Raw genomic sequence first — 17,119 nt, 5'->3', positions numbered from 1 at the left:
CTTAATCCACAACCACCCTCACAACACTATTACAGAAAAAAAAAAAAAAAAGAAAAAGAAAAACTATGATTAGCTTTATTTTGTCAATGAGGGAATTGAGGCACAGTGAGGTAATTAATTGGCCAAAGGTCACATATCTACTAAGTGGCAGAACTAAATTCTGGGACCAATCACTCCACTAACTTTGCCTGAGTCTGAGTAATCTAAATAAATTATGTAAGTCTCAGCTTCCTCATCTGCAAAATAGAACAGTGCCCATTTCTTATGGGTATTTTGAGAATGAAACAGAATGATCCATAAAACACCAAGCACAATGTTAGGCACAGAGTAAACCCCTTATTTTATCCTCACCAAAAAAGTGTTCATTGACAGGATGTGGGGACAGGAGAAGAGATATTTCCTGGCTCTAACTGTATCCTTTCTCTCCAGCTTTATTGAGATATAATTGACATATAATGTTGTGTAAGTTTAAGGTGAATAATGTGTTGATTTGATACATGTACATACTACAAAATGAATACCACCATGGCATTAGCTAACACTCCCTCTAACTATGTCTCTTAGGATATATTGGTGTCAAAACTAAAACTGAAGTAATCACATACAAAGAGCAACACGAGAAATGCTCTAAAGTCAGATGACAAAAAGAAAAAAAAAAAAGAAAAGAAAAAGGAAGAAAGAAGGAAGGAAGGAACGAATGAAAGAAAGGAAGGAAGAAAGAGAGAAAAGGAAAATATCCAGAAACTGAAAATGTCTAGATCCTGAAATTAAATTAGGAAATAAAAAGGTAGAATTTTTTTTCTCTGCAGAGGCCAAAAGAATGTAAAACAATTCTACTGAATCCGGGACCAATGTGTTTCTGTGGAAAACCGGACTAAGGCAGCAAGAGATTAACAATGTAAATAAAACAGCTTAATGAAAATTTTCAGAACAAACAGGTGACAAGGGTCAAGAGGAGAAGCTCTTGGTGCTATTGATAAAGGACTTCATTAAGCCATTAGGGAAAAAGGGTATAAATATTTATTTGAACAACAGTTCAATCAATATAAAGACTAATGAATCCATTCTGCTGATGGCATGGGGGTACTACAGCCCTAAGAACTACAAGGACAGCACCTGCAGGAAGCTTCAGGAAAAAGAGAGACCTTTGTGAAGATTAGAACTGAGTTCTCAAAGAATTTTAATTAGGAAAAAAAAAAAAGTATTTCCAATTGCTGGTGTAGCATTAATTGTACAATCAACAGGATGTACGCTGTTCCAAAACATTCATTTTATATTTCTTTTGCTTCTTTTAATTTCCATAGGCCATTACTTTTTCTTGTTTTAATCTAGAGACAGGAGCAATAGAAAGAATGTAAAATGGAAAGATAATTCAACTTTTATGTGAAAGAAAAGGATTCTTTTGCTTTTGATCATTGTCTTCCACCCCAAAGAGAGCTTTCGAGATTTAAATATTTTAAAATTCACAAAGGGGAACATATTATGCAAAATATTTCTACATGGAATCATTATAGTTGATGGTAGCTGCATTCACTTTATAAGCATTTACTAATTGAATATATTATTAGGAGAGAATTAAGACAGTATTAAGAAATCACACTGGAATAATGTGCTCAACTATCTTTAATTCATTTCAGTCTGTCTATATTATGCATATCCTATGTTCAATTGCTTGGCATTGGAGGAGATATGGGATAAATAAAAGGGGCAGAATTCTGCCATCCAGTGGGATAAGGTAAGTATACAGCTACTGCCATACAAAACTACGTGTCACAAATGGACACCCTGTACCAGAGAAAACAATTCAATATGATGCAGGGAGAGTTAAGATAGAGAAGTTAGAAATCAGGAAAATCTGCATAAGAAATGGTGTATTGATATTTGAGCAGGATTTCCTTGAGAGAGGGTATTAGAAAGGGATGCTAGGTCCTGTGAACTGGAGGTTCAAATATATTCCAAGAAATCAGTACTAGAAATTTGAGATCATACATATTTTTTGCAGTAATGACCCTCTGCATTAACATGGTCATCTTGGTCCTAAAAGAAGTGTGACCTGTGTTTATGAATCTGGGAGTCATCAGAGTCATATTCAGGTAAATATTTATCTGATTCTATATTCCTTCTAATCATCCCAGAAAACTGTCAAGCACCAACCTGGACAATTTGAATTAATTGGAGACCATTCTAGAATGAGGTATGGGAACTGTGTGCATAAGGGTAGTCCTTATATAGCTATAATGGCAGTATATCTTATATAGTCCATGTTCCAGGTGAGGCGCATCAATGATCATACCTCATAGACTTCACTGTTAAATTATATTTCCAGCCTAGAGAGTAGATGTTAATGAAATGATCCTCATGATGCTAATGAATTGTACTAATAATGGTAATAGCTATCATTTCCTGCCAGAAATTTTGTAGAGCTCTACACAATCTCTCAGTTAATTCTAGTAACACTTTCATAATGAAGTTATTGAGAACATGGAATAGAAACATTAAGTTCCACCAGTAACGGGTCAAGAGCCTAAATAATTTGCCCAAGCTCAAAAGTAGAGAAAGAGCCAAACTCAACCCCAAATCCATCTGCCCTTAATGAAGGCATATAGTTTATGTTCTCCTACCAATTAAATTCACAGAGGGAAAAAGGTCCCAGGCATGAGGCTCTACTAGAAAGCTCATCATGAACTGGATGGATGATGCTCTCTAACATCATATAGATGCAGCAAAGATGCAAAAACACTTGGCCTTGGGATGAGAGAAACGAAGTGACTGTCAAAGACTATCAACAAATATTAAGTAGTGTCCTTTAAAAATAAAATTACAGGAGGGGTTTAACCTTAAATTCTTTTATCTATTACATGGATACATCACTTTAAAATTAAATCCAGTTGCTAAGAATGACTAGAAAATTACTTTCCTTAGAGATTTTTCATATTAGGTGAAGAGGCAATAAGCTTAAATAAACCATAATTTGGGGACTCCACAGCTGGAGACTTTACCATTTTGGAAAATTAAAAATAAATAATCTTATGCAAACATTAATAGTATACAGTATTCAATTAGTTACATATTTGTGTTTATATTATTACTATTACATTAGACATTATTTACTACAACTAGCGAAGTTGGAAGCCTATATTTAAGATGTGTCCACATGGTGAATAGTACAAATGATGCAGAACAGTTCTTAGGATGATGACAGAACTCTCACGTCCTATGTGTGGTTAGCCTTTTGGTTCTCAGGTATTAATATTAAATTATCCCTAAATTCTGGCAGACGCACGCTCACATGCCACTCACGAATTACATTCCATTCCCACAATGCCAGCAAACCACACATGCTGCGAGTCTACACTGTTTCAGTCAAACGTTCACATGTTTTGTCAATCAATATATTATTTACTGACATAATACAAATATTCAGAAAGATAACAATTACCTCTGTTTTTGAAAAACCAACACTTCACTATAGATTAAGGTATGCTTATTTCAAAAAACAAACAAAAAAATAAAAGAATGCTGGTGTAACTCATTTAATAGAAATGTAGTTCTTAATTCTTCTACTTAAAATAGCTCTCTAGAACACTACTAGGTTTTCAAACTAAAACCAGAAAAATAGAGAATATTTTAAATTTCATCTTTGTCCTGGCTACCTTTCTTAGTCTTTTTTTAGTTCTAAGAAGATGAAATGGTTCAAATCTTAAATTTTCCTCTAAGTCAGTGGCAATCAAAATTATTGTTGTTGTTTTGTTTTTGTTTTACTGAAGAGGCCAAAGAGCTTTTGTTTACGTAGGTTATATCTATTAATATTTATAATTTAAAAAATTAAACTGAGAAATCTTAAGACGTTTCCTTATTAATTTATTTTAAAAACAGCAATAGTAAGCCTGTTTATTATATGATAACATAAGCGATGCATTTTTATAAAAAATATTTTTAAAGACCATAATGGCTTTATTTTATATTTATGCAAATCTCAAATTTCTAGCTTAAAAGAAGATAACTGGGTTCCCATATATGCTTCTGCACTTAATCTGTTGTAATATCACACATTTAGCCTTTGAGTAACTCCACACCACTCATGAGAGAATAAGAGTGAAAAAGGCAAATGATTTGTCAGTAATATGAAAACATTTTGACCTTGCAGACCACCAGAAAGGATGTCAGAGACCCCACAGGTCTCTCAACCACCACTCAGCTCAAACACCCCATGCCATTTTATAGTGGTTGCCCATAAAAAATACGTTAGTTTCAATATCTGAATTCAATGCTTTTGTACTTTTTAAAGAATTTTTGTATTGAAACCCCAGTATCTGGTGTATTGGTACAATTTTGAATCCTCTTAATGGACATTTAACAAGACATGTTTTGATTAACTAAATCATGCTGCCCAGCAGTGATCTACTCACTCATAGGACACATGATCACAATTTTATCCACCACTACAAATGTCTTACAAATAAGCAAACTGTCTAAGTTTTTTATAGAGAAGCCTGTTACCCATCAACTTAGAGCACTTCTAGCCTGTTTATCTCCAGGAAGTTTGGGAGGCAGTGGAGGGGATGTAGGTCATACTCATGGTGTTCTCGTCAACAGCAAAGGAATGGGGATACAGAAACTCCAATATCTGTCAATCACTGTTGAAGGACTGCCCCAACCAGGGAATGAAACTTCCCAGGCACTTCTGAGTCTCCCTACTGATAGGCAGACCAGGCTGCTGCAGCCTGAGGTCAGTTCGTCTAGAAAGAAAGATGTCGGGGCTGGCTGATGGAAGTCAGGCAAGCTCCCTGGGAGCTCTAACATCTACTCTAATACCAAACAGCTAGGAATAAACTTAAGACACTGAGTTGGTGTATCTTAGAACTCTTCATTGACTCGACTAGTACAACTATTTGAAGAAAAAAAAAAAAATCTGACCCAAAATAAATCCCACTCTCAGATCAAGGAAAAATGGCTGTTTTCATATTTACAGCCTTCTAATCTTGCTATCGGTTTGCATTAATATTTGATGTATTGGGGTCAATAATGATGTGCTCTGAGATCTCAGGTGCTACCCCCAAAAACTTTCTTTTTAGATATTCAACAGTCTTCCATTCTAAAATATTCTTAAGAGAAGGTATAAAAAACTATAGTTAAAATAATTAACATGAGGGTCTTTGTTTTTCCTAGTTAACTTACAAACAACCCAGTGATTCAATTGTTAAAAAATAGGAGAAACTAAGAAAGTTCTACCTATATTGTTTAGCAATGTAATTTAAAAATAGTTCAGATGATATTCAGTTGAAAAAAATTACATATAGTATATTAGTTTTCTGCTGCTGTTGTAAGAAATTAACACAATGTAGGGACATAAAATTACACAGATTTGCTATCCTATAGTTCTGTAGATCAGAAGTCCAACACACATATCACATTGGGCTAAAGTTGTGACCTAAATAGGGCTGAGTTCCCTCGTGGAGGCTTTCAGGAGAATCCAATTTCTTGTCTTTTTCAGCTCCCCAATGTCTGCAATGGTGAGTCAAGTCCTTCCTAGAAGCGTCACTAGTCTCCTCTTCTGCTCATCTTCTCCACTTTTAAGTTCCTTGGTGTTTACATTGGGTCCTTTTAGATAACTCAGAGTAATTTCCTTATTTTCAAGTCAGTTTATGAGCAACCTTAATTTCAACTGCAGCACTAACTCCTCTTTACCATGTAACCTAATTTACTGGCAGTGGGAATTAGACTTCAAAATATTTGGGGGTGGAGAGCATTATTCTCTCTACCACAGTGAGATATTTACTTATTTAACAAATAATTGTCAGTACTATTCCATGACATGTATTGGATTAGATGCTTTAAACATAAAACAAACACCAAGGAGCAATCCTTACATTCAAAGAGTTTGTGGGCTAATTGTTTAAAGGTAAAGGAAAAGAAAAACACCAAAGTTCTTTTCAGGAAAATGTCAATCTAATGGCACAAAAGTGTCTTGGGAATATGTGAAGTATAAAAAAAATTGATCATAAGCTTGCCAATTTCCTATAAAATATTTTCTTCTGTACTGGAAAATGACTAAAATAATAGCAAACTAATTGATTTGTTATTCATAGGCTTAAAGAAGAAATCAGAGGAAACAGTTATAAGATAAACAAATGGTGGCTGGTTCAGAGCTTGCCTAATGAGCATTTTCATTAATATTCCACTTAAAATATTTTCTTGAAATTTGCAGATTTTTCATTCTGAAAATATTAGATCACGAGTTGTGTGCATGGCAGACTTCTTGATAATTACTTGGAGACAGTGGCAAGTGTTTCATTCAGGATACTACACATTGATCCCGAAATTGGCTAGAATGTGTTTTAAATCAATCCTAACAAATGAGATTCTGGATCTGAAAATTCACTAAGCACTTAATTATTCAGAGCTTGGTTTCCATGGCTTGTGTCTTAATTGGTCTTAAGCCACTCAACCCTCTTTGCTTGCTAATAAGACTCGTTCAGGACAGACACTAAATTATTTACTCATTAGTGATGCTGACAGAAGGCAAAGCCCAACGTTGTCTTAGAGATAACATTGAGGCTTTATAATTTATTTTGTAAGGTTTTACTGTGAAATTTTCAATGCAGAGAATATTGAAGACCTGAAGGTAGTTACTATTTTAGAAATAACAGATGAAGATGGCTCTTGATTCTGGAGAGATACAGAGATCTCCCTGCTTCTCTTCTCTGGTTCACAGAATTATGACTGCATAAAAAATATCAGGTTTCAGAGCCAGGTGGAGACTCCAGGAAAATTTTGCTATTACTCATTAATGATTTACATAATTATAGAAAATATATGGTTCACAGAGCATATTGACCATATTATATTAATTAAACAATATAGATTTTATTATGTTATTATACTAGGAACAATAACCCATTGTAGTACTTCCTCTAGGTAGAGAGAAGCAACATTATGCTCAAAAGGACAAAGGTATAGGTCACGAAAATTGCTTTTCTGTTTATTCTCAAGATATGTACATTTTGAGGAAAAAAAGAAAACAGCGGTTAACTAGATCCAGTGGCAAAATATTAATATCTAGATATTATTTCAATATTAATTTGGCCAGGTCATTTGAGATGTTAGAAAACAGGATTTTTCATTGTGCCATGAATGAGTTATTTAAAGAAATAACAAGCAGACTGCCAGCATAACCCCCTGAAAAGTTTTGAAAAAAAAATGAGGCATTTAACAAGTAACTAGAATCTTTCTCTATTGAATTGTTTGTTTTTCTTGTGAATATTCACCTCCCTGTCTTTCTGTACATTTAGATATACAAATGGTATTTTTTTTCATAAATTAAGAAAATATTTCAAGATCTCTCTCAATGTTCATCTCCAAGGTGTTGATGCCTGTTTAGCAGGAGATGTGTATCCCCCTCCCACACCCCTGGGAATTTCATTGAAAGCAATTAGAAGTATGAAACGTATTCAATTCATAGAATTGTGCATCAACTCCAAAGAATATTTATATAGAATCTACACTGAGCTAAGCAATAGCCCTTGAAGCGGCCAGAAAGAAATAAACCCTGGTTTTGATTACTCAGAATCAAATAAAGAAACACAAAATTACTTCAGCACTGTTCACACTTCCTAACCTGCTCCTATGAAGGTTAAAACTTTAGACTAAAACAAGAAAACTGTGAGTTTAAGTAAGAAAGTCTATAATATTGTTGAAAAATCTTCTAGTCAGAAGCCTCCACCATTCTAATCAGAAGGCTCCAATTGTTCAACCAAGGATCATCCCTCTTTCACTTCAGACAACTACAGGCATTGTGACCCTGGAGCTCATTGTCAGTGTCCCTCACTCTCCATTTATCTAAAGCCCAAACCTCACACATTCTTTTCTCTGTGACCTTAATTTTCTATGCCTAGACATCACCATCACTTTGCTGGCATTATGGCTATTCCTTAGCTCCTATTTCCATCTCCATTTGATCCACCATTCACCACTTTCAGCCACGTCACTGCTCCTGATCCTCTCCCATACTTCTCTTGCTAAATTTAAAGCCTGCCTACCATCTGTCTACTACCACTAATATTTGCCTTTATCACCCCTAATATATAGTTCATAAATGCTGCTGTAAAAAAAAAAATCATAGAAACAATATTTGGTCCATGAAATTCATTTCATTATTTCAGCTGGCCTACCCTCTTTTATAGGCAGAAATTTTAAATCAAAAGGTGGCCCCCCCACCCCCCACCATTACTGGAACACCTGTCTTCATCTGAGTTCCTCAAAATCATAGCCTGGGATAAGGTAGTTTAATTGGGAACTATATCTCAGGAAGAAGGGATGATGGAAAATAAAAAGAAAGGTGGGGAAAAGAGAAAACCCAATAAAAAGAGGTGTCTCATGAACCTGTTGTCACCACTGGCAACCCTCTAAGGAACCCTGTAGAATGTAACTCAGAATTACCCCTCGAAAGAACAAGAGGCCCAATCTTGTGCATTGACTCCCACGTCCCACTGACTGAGGGCTGTCTCAGGGAGTGATAACTTCACTGAAGTTTGTAGAAAATGTATGTCAGGTTGAGTGAGCTTTTACGCATTTTGCCCTGAGGTAGAAAGTGTAGGGAATCAGTGGGCGCTTGAGATTGGATCCTTCCAGGGTGTCTGGAGACTGCTCATCTCATCTGAAGCTATAGTCACAGGTGAAAAAAGGGGAGGGGGCATCGGACACAAAACCCATTGCAATCATTTCTAATCCGAAGATGATCCCTTGGACCTTCTATATCAGGCTTCTCACGATCCAGATTTAGAAATGTAATCATCTCTTCCTCTTTCCACCCTTATCTAATCAGTTACCAACTCATTCTGTGTTTACCATCACAGGATCAGGCTTGTGCGGCTCCATCAGAAGGTTGAGAAATGACTGACCAAGTCCATGTCCACAGAATCCACACAGACTCTAAGACTAGTGATGATGAAGTTGTCAGGCTGCTTTGTAACGCTCACAAATAATATTCCAACAGTGTTTTATCATGAAGCAACTATGTGTTTAGTGCATAGAAATAATCTAGAAGGCATCTCTGACATTATGGATAAGAGGCTTCAGAGAAAGTAGCTCCTCAGTGTGGCAAAAGTTCTCTCAATGAGAAATCTAAACTGATACCCAGTTAGGGACTATAGTGTTTGCAAAGTTTATTATGTTAATGATCTTTTAGTTTCACAAAGATGAAAAATTCAGCATTAGACAGTGCTTCTCCTCAGTAGAACCATAAAGGAATATTTTTGCTAAACTCTCATAATATTTTTGTATTTGCTGTTTCTTACTCAGATAAGACTTAATAGACTTATAGATTGATATTGGGTTAGCCAAAAAGTCTCTATGACTTTTTCCATAAAATAAAAGACACATTTTTAAAAAATTATTATCACCAATAACTTCATTGATTTGGATATTTTGAGGATGTTGGCTATCTTCCATGGAGTATAACATTAATTGTTCTCAATTAATGTCTCAATTTGATCGCTATCAACTTCAACCAGTCTATCCAATCATCAAGTGAGATATCTTCAGCACAAAACTTCCACCTTTGACAAATCACCTTTGACATGTTTGATCAGTCACAGCACTTTCTTCATACACTGCACAAATCGTTTTTTTTTTTTTTTTAGTTTCTGTTGTGTTTTTTACCTTTCTTGAAATAATAAAGCATAATATGCCAAAAATGTATGTTTTCTTACATCTTCAATATTAAAATGGTTACAAAAAAATCACCAATTTTCAGGTTATTTTTAAAATGTACGCTGATATGACACCTGTCACAATACTATCTAACAAAATTGTTTTGAATGAAGTTAAAGCTAACTAAGCTCTACTAGAACCATCGTATGGAAAAAAAACAAACAAACTTTTTGCCCAATCCAATAGCATGGAGGAAACTCTGGTTGTGAGGGTCTGCAACATTTTCCACTGATAAAAATTTATATGTATATTGCTCAAATATTCAGAATTTTGAAACATATCTCTTAACATAAATTTTATTAAGTATATTGATGACATTTTACTCTAGCGGACTTTTTTTTTCTTCATTTTCTTTAAAAAATTTCAGAAGTTAAATATTTTTCCTCATACGCTCCTATGATATACATACATATCCAAAATCATATACATTTCTTACTTACATAACACATAACAGTAAAATTATGTCAAAGCACCAAAAAGACCCACAGTTTTATATTACTTATTAGAAAAATATGATTCCTCTGGCACTTAATTACTTGTCTAAAATTCTGTTGCTCCCAGGATTTGTTAAAATTGAAAAGATCCCCTAATGTGCTGAGCTTTCTCTCACCCTTTCCTACTTCTTGGAGTTCATTTGGGATTAAAAATAATTATCAGAAGAATAAGAAATCGTACTAAAAGGAAGTTACTCCATTTTCTTTTGGAAAGACTGCTCCACAAATAGGAATCTGTGCTTATAGGCAAAAGTCTAGTTTGAGAGCAAAGCATGGTTTATTTTTCTACAACTAGCCTGCACATTCTGTTCATCAATACATGTCCTTATATGTGGAAGCCTTTTCCACTTCATGCATCACTTTGCTTTGGGGGCTTTCTGAAAGTGAGCCTTTCAAGTTCATGCCCTACAGATCCATGAAGTGTCTGGGAACTTACCCTTTGCTTTTGGTTTGAAAATGGAACACTTTGGGGCTGCAGAACATTGCTGAGCAATTCATTACAGGATAAGGAAGTGTCTGGGGTTAGGCAGGCAAGAAACTAATGATCCTTCATTTTGTCCAGAAAACATCAAGATCGATCTGTAGGACATGCAACATTTATGGAACAGTGTGTTTTTGTTTCCCTCTAGGGAAGAGAGAAAACGCTGGATGATCTCTTTTCTGAGGAGGCTACAGTGATTGACACTGTTTAATATACATCTGTGCCATCTTCTCCCCACCTGCTAGTAGCAACATAGCCACCTGATCTTTGTTAATTTCCTGTACTATATATAGCAGAATTCAAATAATTTGATTTGTGACAGGTATACTTAGCTTCATTGATTGAGGTAACCAAAATCTAGGATAACATGCTAAATCAAAGTGAACACAGCTAGTTCTGAGAGGCTCTAATAGGCATTAATGATTCATGATGTATTCATTAAAATTAGATCTTTTATGAACAAACGGGAGGAGCCCAAAGAAAGAAAGTATGACAAAAGAAGTATCTATATAGTTTCCTTTCAACTCACATATTCTTCCAGGAATGAAAACTAAATATCAGCCTGAAATTTATTTAATGAGTGAGTACATTATTCCTACAATAATGTAAATCATAATAGACTGCAACATAAATGCAGTTCATGTTACATGTTCTTGCAAATATCCTTTACTCTGAGTTTTTAGAATTTGAAATTCAGACCAATGTCAAAATTTGGGGTCGAAGTTTTTTCTTGTTACTTTATAGAAATGACACAGTAAGGGATTTGGAGACTAGATGGTCTTCTCAGGAAGAAAAATTAACTTTGCATCTTCTTTAAGAGGAGTCATTGTCAAAAGTGACAGGAGCCAAACGGCACTCTTTGTTCAATGCCATGTACACATTTCCCTGAGTTATCCCTGAAGAGAGAAGTAAAGAATGCAAATTTCATACCAATTGTTCTCTAACTTTTCAAAGTAAGGTTAGAAGAAGGGCTCTAGTATGAAAAGAAGATAATTGACTTAAGCAATATTTTCAACAGCTTTTTTAGAGCCTGAGAAGTGCAGGGCATTGTCGGGTCATTGTGGGACCCTCAATCACACCACCTTAAAGCATTATATTGAAACCATAAACTGAGTCTTATAAAAACCACAAACTTCTGAATTCAAAGATGCCTAATCTTGATAATGTAGAGGACTGAGATTTTAAAATCCTTTTTGAATTCTATTTTAATTGCAGGTAGGTCAGATCAATTATAGTTGGGTTCAATTAATATACCCAGTAGCAAGGACAGTGTCTCTAAAGCTATATTTAAAAGAAAAGGTTAGGAAATTGGTCATTTGTTTTGAAAATGTCAAAGCAATGGCTTCCAATCTGATATTAGAACTCATAGTAACATCCTACTCAGTCTTCAAGATCGAATAGATAATTGTATTAAAATATGACTTTCTGTGTATAAGATTTCAACCATCTATGACAAGTAAGCAATGAGGAAGGCAAACGGCATACACCTAAAATTTATTATACCTGTCTTAACTTACTAAATGTACCCAATGAGAGCATTTTACTACTCTATCTTCCAAAATACCCATATCTTGCATTATGTCTTATTTTATTCCATGTCAAATTTAAATATCAAAGATTAAATATCTTCTGTAAACCTTTATTAAACTCTACTTGACCTTCAATGAATAAATGAGCAAATTCAAGGACCAATTATGATCAATATTATATATTTAATTCTATTACTGTTGAGCGAAAAAATCAGAAGCATAAAATTATATCTCTTGAAAGAGTTTTATAACTGAGAACAATTATTTTGCCTCTCATGTTCCCATGAGATAAAAGTGAGTGAGAAACTCATAACTAAGTTCTTGCTATTCACAATGTTTCCATTGGGTGTAGCTATGATATTAGATAGATTGATATTAGAGCCTGCATATTTAGGAGGAATGCCCAGATATTTGGGGAGTTTCAGTGACTCACTTTGTCTTTAGCATTAAATTGTATTAGTCAGCTATATGTTTTATGGGGAAAGAAAATAAAACAGTTTCAAATCAATCAAGTCAAGAGAAATTTTGGTATCTTTTTCTGAAAAGGATGAAACCTAAAAATCTGAGACCTGTATTAAAACTTAAATGAACAATAATTTCTACATAGTTTGCTCATTCTTAATTTTTTTAATATAGCTATATAATGCACACTTAATTTGAATGCTTTCTATATAGTTAGGCATCCATTGGATAAAATGGGATAAATATGGGAAAATTCTCTAAACTCCTTTCTTCAGTGACAGGTTTGAACAGAGTGTCTTAAAGTGCTTTTTCTGCTAAAATTTTTTAAAAAATTGAAAAGTATATCTCCTAAAATGCAAGGGCAGCTTACATGTTGAGATGTAAATTTCCAACTCCTTTCTTAATAACACCATATGTCTCCAAAAGGATTGAAATGTAGTCAATTCTCAAGGGAATGTTATGCAGGGAAGCCAACCAAATCAAGGCACCGGCTTTCCTGTGTGTTTGACTCTGATTAACCAGAGATGCTAAGCTGGATTTTCCAGATCATCCAGGTTTGGGTCTGAAGGACTCTTCCCTTATCCTGACATCCTCCCCAAACCAACCAATTCATAAAATAACCCAGTCTCCTCCACAAAAATATTTTTTCTGTTCAAGCTTCCTCTTCTATAAACCCCAGTATATTTTAAGGAAGTGAACTGCTCAACCCCTGAACACTTTAACCACAGATTTTAAATAGTATGCACATTACATAGCAAACACTATAGAAATTCAGCTGAAAAAGACCAAAAGAAAAATATTTTAAGACTGAAGAAGTCACATTATTCCCCTGAGAATCACCAAAAACAAAAGAGGAACAAATAAACCAACATACATTAGTCAGACAGTTCTTTATCCGCTCATTGTAATTCTTCTTTCTTAGCATCTCTGTCAATCTTTAATGTCTGTATGCATGAGTAAGATATATTCTTGAATTTGGCTACCTAATATTAAATACTTTCTGTATTTCCTACTACTAGATTAATATCAAGTTAAGGAAGGCGTTTCTAGCTTTAAGCTTTGACACATGTGCTATACTCAATTATTTTTATGTTGAGTGTAAACTTTTTTTTTTTTTTTTAGTGTAGTTCTTAATAGTATCAAGTTATATCAACTCATGATGTATGTACTTCAGAATTTTGTTTTGGGAAATGTGAAATGTTCCAGGACCATCTAGATTGGTGCTCCTCAAACTCTTTCTGATGAATGGAAAATTTCAGTAACTTTTTCAGTATGTCAGTAAGTGATATTTTTGTAAAATATGAACTTATGCACTCAGATTTTATGACAATGTCAAATTGCTACTCAAATTTCTAAATGTTTACTCTCACTTTCTGTGCTGTTCTTGCCATGGACTGGTAGGGTGTCTGTACACTGGCATCTATCTGTGGGCTCCAACAGTGCATATCACTGTTCAGATACTTAATAAATTAGAAATCAAGATATCAGTATAAATGACAGGAGTCATAAACTTCCTTCACTTTGAATGTATCTTTAACTATTCTTTGCTATGTTTTCCCTCTAATTCACTTCAGGAAATGAGAAGCAGAGATGCAAAAAAAAAAGGCCAAAGGGAAATCACCAAAAAGTTTTCGGTAGTTTTGACAAAGATGAGTTACTACATAGTATTAGAAATAATACATTTATAAACACAACTTTTCCCTCCCAGTGACCCAGCAAGGGCATTACTGCATACTCATTATAATAATCACAATAAGCCTGAAAACTCTTGAGTGATTACTTAATGGCTTTTCTTACCTGGGATGCCAGGTGGTGTTTTCAGATATTTTCCATTAAAATGTTGAATTACCACTTCACATTTTTCAGTAGACTCCATTCTGGAAAAAGAAATAAACAGGGGATCATATACTTTTCACAAATTTGTGCATGTTCAGGAAAATAAATAAAGACAAAAAGGATATAGAAAAGCCAAGGGAAAACTTGATTTGAGAATTTTACCAGAACTCTCAACCACGACCACCAGGATCAGGCGGATAGAACATTGGAAGTACATCACTGTGGAGAGTATTACTATATTGAAAGTTGCTTGAGGGGATGGCTCTGTGCTGAGTCCTCACCCAGAGGCAACACTGAGGCAGAATCTATGTAATCTACACAACAATATGTGGCAATTAAAAGTGCTCCACAAATCCCTGTTAAGTGTCTGAATTAGCAAATTTGAAAGGCATAGGTCTTTGTTATTGCTTTTCATATCAGTGAGGGTGCTGAGGCCTAGAGAGATGAACCTCTTGCCAATAAGGGGCAGAGTCTGGGTTTTAGTTGAAGCCCATCTGACTCAAAGGATATACTATAACTACTAAGCTACAGTGCTGAGGAACTTCACAAAACAAGTTGATGAGATGTGCTTTATTTTAACCTATTTCAGCTTAAATAATGATTAATACAGTAGTGCTGTCATCAACATCATGACACTTTTATTAAAAACCCAGTGGATGAAAGATACAGAAGAGAATTACTTAGAGCAGCGGTTCTCAACCTGTGGGTTGCAACCCCTTTGGGGGTCGACCAACCCTTTCACAGGGGCCACCTAGGCCCATCGGAAAAGACATATATAATTACATATTGTTTTTGTGATTAATCACTATGCTTTAATTATGTTCAATTTATAACAATGAAAATACATCCCGCCTATCAGATATTTACATTACGATTCATAACAGTAGCAAAATTACAGTTATGAAGTAGCAACAAAAATAATTTTATGAAGCCCTGGCTGCTGTGGCTCAGTGGATTGAGCGTCGGCCTGCAAACCAAGTGTTGCTGGTTCGATTCCCAGTCAGGGCACATGACTAGGCTGCACGTCAGGTCCCCAGTTGGGGGCACGAGTGAGAGGCAACTGCACAGTGATGTTTCTCTCCTTCTCTTTCTCCTTTCCTCTTTCTCTAAAAATAAATAAATAAACTAATAAATAAATTAAAAATAAAAAAGAATGAATGAGATCACTCAAAATTAAAAAAATAAAAAGAAAGAAAGAAAATAATTTTATGGTTGGGGGTAACCACAACATGAGGAACTGTATTAAAGGATTGCAGCATTAGGAAGGTTGAGAACCACTGACTTCGAGTCTCAAACGTGGGAGAACAGAAATACACAAACCTTAGGTCCTGAACTTTCTTAATTCTGAATTTTGGACAATCCTCTATTATTTTGTACTAGATACCAATGTTCCTAAACTGGGTTTTTCAGGCCAAATTTTGTCATCTCACATAGAAGCTAATAAAAAAACATTTTGAGTTATACAATCATAATTTCAATATTGGCAGTACTACCAGATCCTAAGTGGAGTAGTAGCAGCAACATTTTAAAAACAATTAACTATATCTGGGCTTTATTATTTTATAAAATTGGATAGGAAATATAAAATTTAAAGGGTTTGTTCTGATTAAAGGACATTAAGTCCCACACTTAATAACAAACTAGAGACAAAAATAAATTTGGGAAACAAAACTCATACATATGAAGGAATATATGTGTAAAATGTGTGAAATTTGTCTAAAAGGCGAAGTATAATTTAAATTTTCTGCTGTGTGGTTAACATGAGTTTGCTTGGAATGGGGCCCTTTGACACAAGTTGTAAAACCTTCCTACATCTACCTCTTATGTGTATTTTCAGGATCATATTATATGACCATGTTTCACGAAGGGTCTACAAGATAAGGAAAGACATGTAAACAAATGTCAACAAAGTTTTACATTCATTACTGTTATAATAATTGAAATATGAGAGGAATTCCAGAAGCCAGGGAAACTCGGAGAAGGAACAGAGGGCCAGAAGGGCCCTTGAGGAAATGCTTAGGGCAGGGCCTGCGCTCAGCAGCTGCGGGGGCCGGTGTCCTTTAAGATAGGGTAGAATGAGCAGATCACTGGGGCTGGAGTGAAAGATTCACTTGGGAAAACTCTTCAAGAAAAGCTGGGAGATGCAGACAAGGCCACCTGAATGATCAGATTAAAAAACCTGAAGTTGGTATCAGGAGCACGTTCCATTTATGATGCTATAATTATTTTCACTAAATTTTTTTAAATGTCTTTTCTGATGTACATTTATTCCTGTGAGGTGTGGGATGAATACACATTTTTCTGTATTGATACACATGACACATTTCCTATCCATCTGGATTGGCTTCATGGGCACAAGACGTATGCAGAACCACACAGAGCCACACACTTAGAACAAGCCTGCACTTGGTTTAAAACTCCATTGTCAACATCTTGAAATTCTTAATAATTTCTCAACAAGGGGTCACTCATTTTTATATTTTACTTGGTTGCCAACATTACATAGTTTATCCTGCTATGACATGAAAGTGTAAGAAACTAATTTGACACGAATCCATTCATTAGGTGGCCCAATGGAACCACGTAAGTGTTATTCTGAAAAATAT

General features: G+C 34.9%; 1 protein-coding gene across 2 annotated transcripts in view; it reads right to left on the bottom strand.

The window, feature by feature from the left end:
* Window positions 1-17,119, bottom strand: part of RBMS3 (RNA binding motif single stranded interacting protein 3) — a 611,777-nt gene that overhangs the window by 186,801 nt on the left and 407,857 nt on the right. For both annotated transcript variants that reach the window (XM_090283032.1, XM_090283033.1), the window contains exon 6: window positions 14,475-14,554. In XM_090283032.1, coding sequence (XP_090139158.1) covers window positions 14,475-14,554 — 80 coding nt within the window. The remainder of the gene's footprint in view (window positions 1-14,474; window positions 14,555-17,119) is intronic.

The sequence above is a fragment of the Furipterus horrens genome, unplaced genomic scaffold (assembly GCF_987537825.1).
Source record: "Furipterus horrens unplaced genomic scaffold, mFurHor1.1.pri manual_scaffold_7, whole genome shotgun sequence".
NCBI classification, from domain to species: domain Eukaryota; kingdom Metazoa; phylum Chordata; class Mammalia; order Chiroptera; family Furipteridae; genus Furipterus; species Furipterus horrens.
Note: the sequence above shows the minus strand (reverse complement) of the source record. Positions and strands in the feature narration are given on the sequence as shown.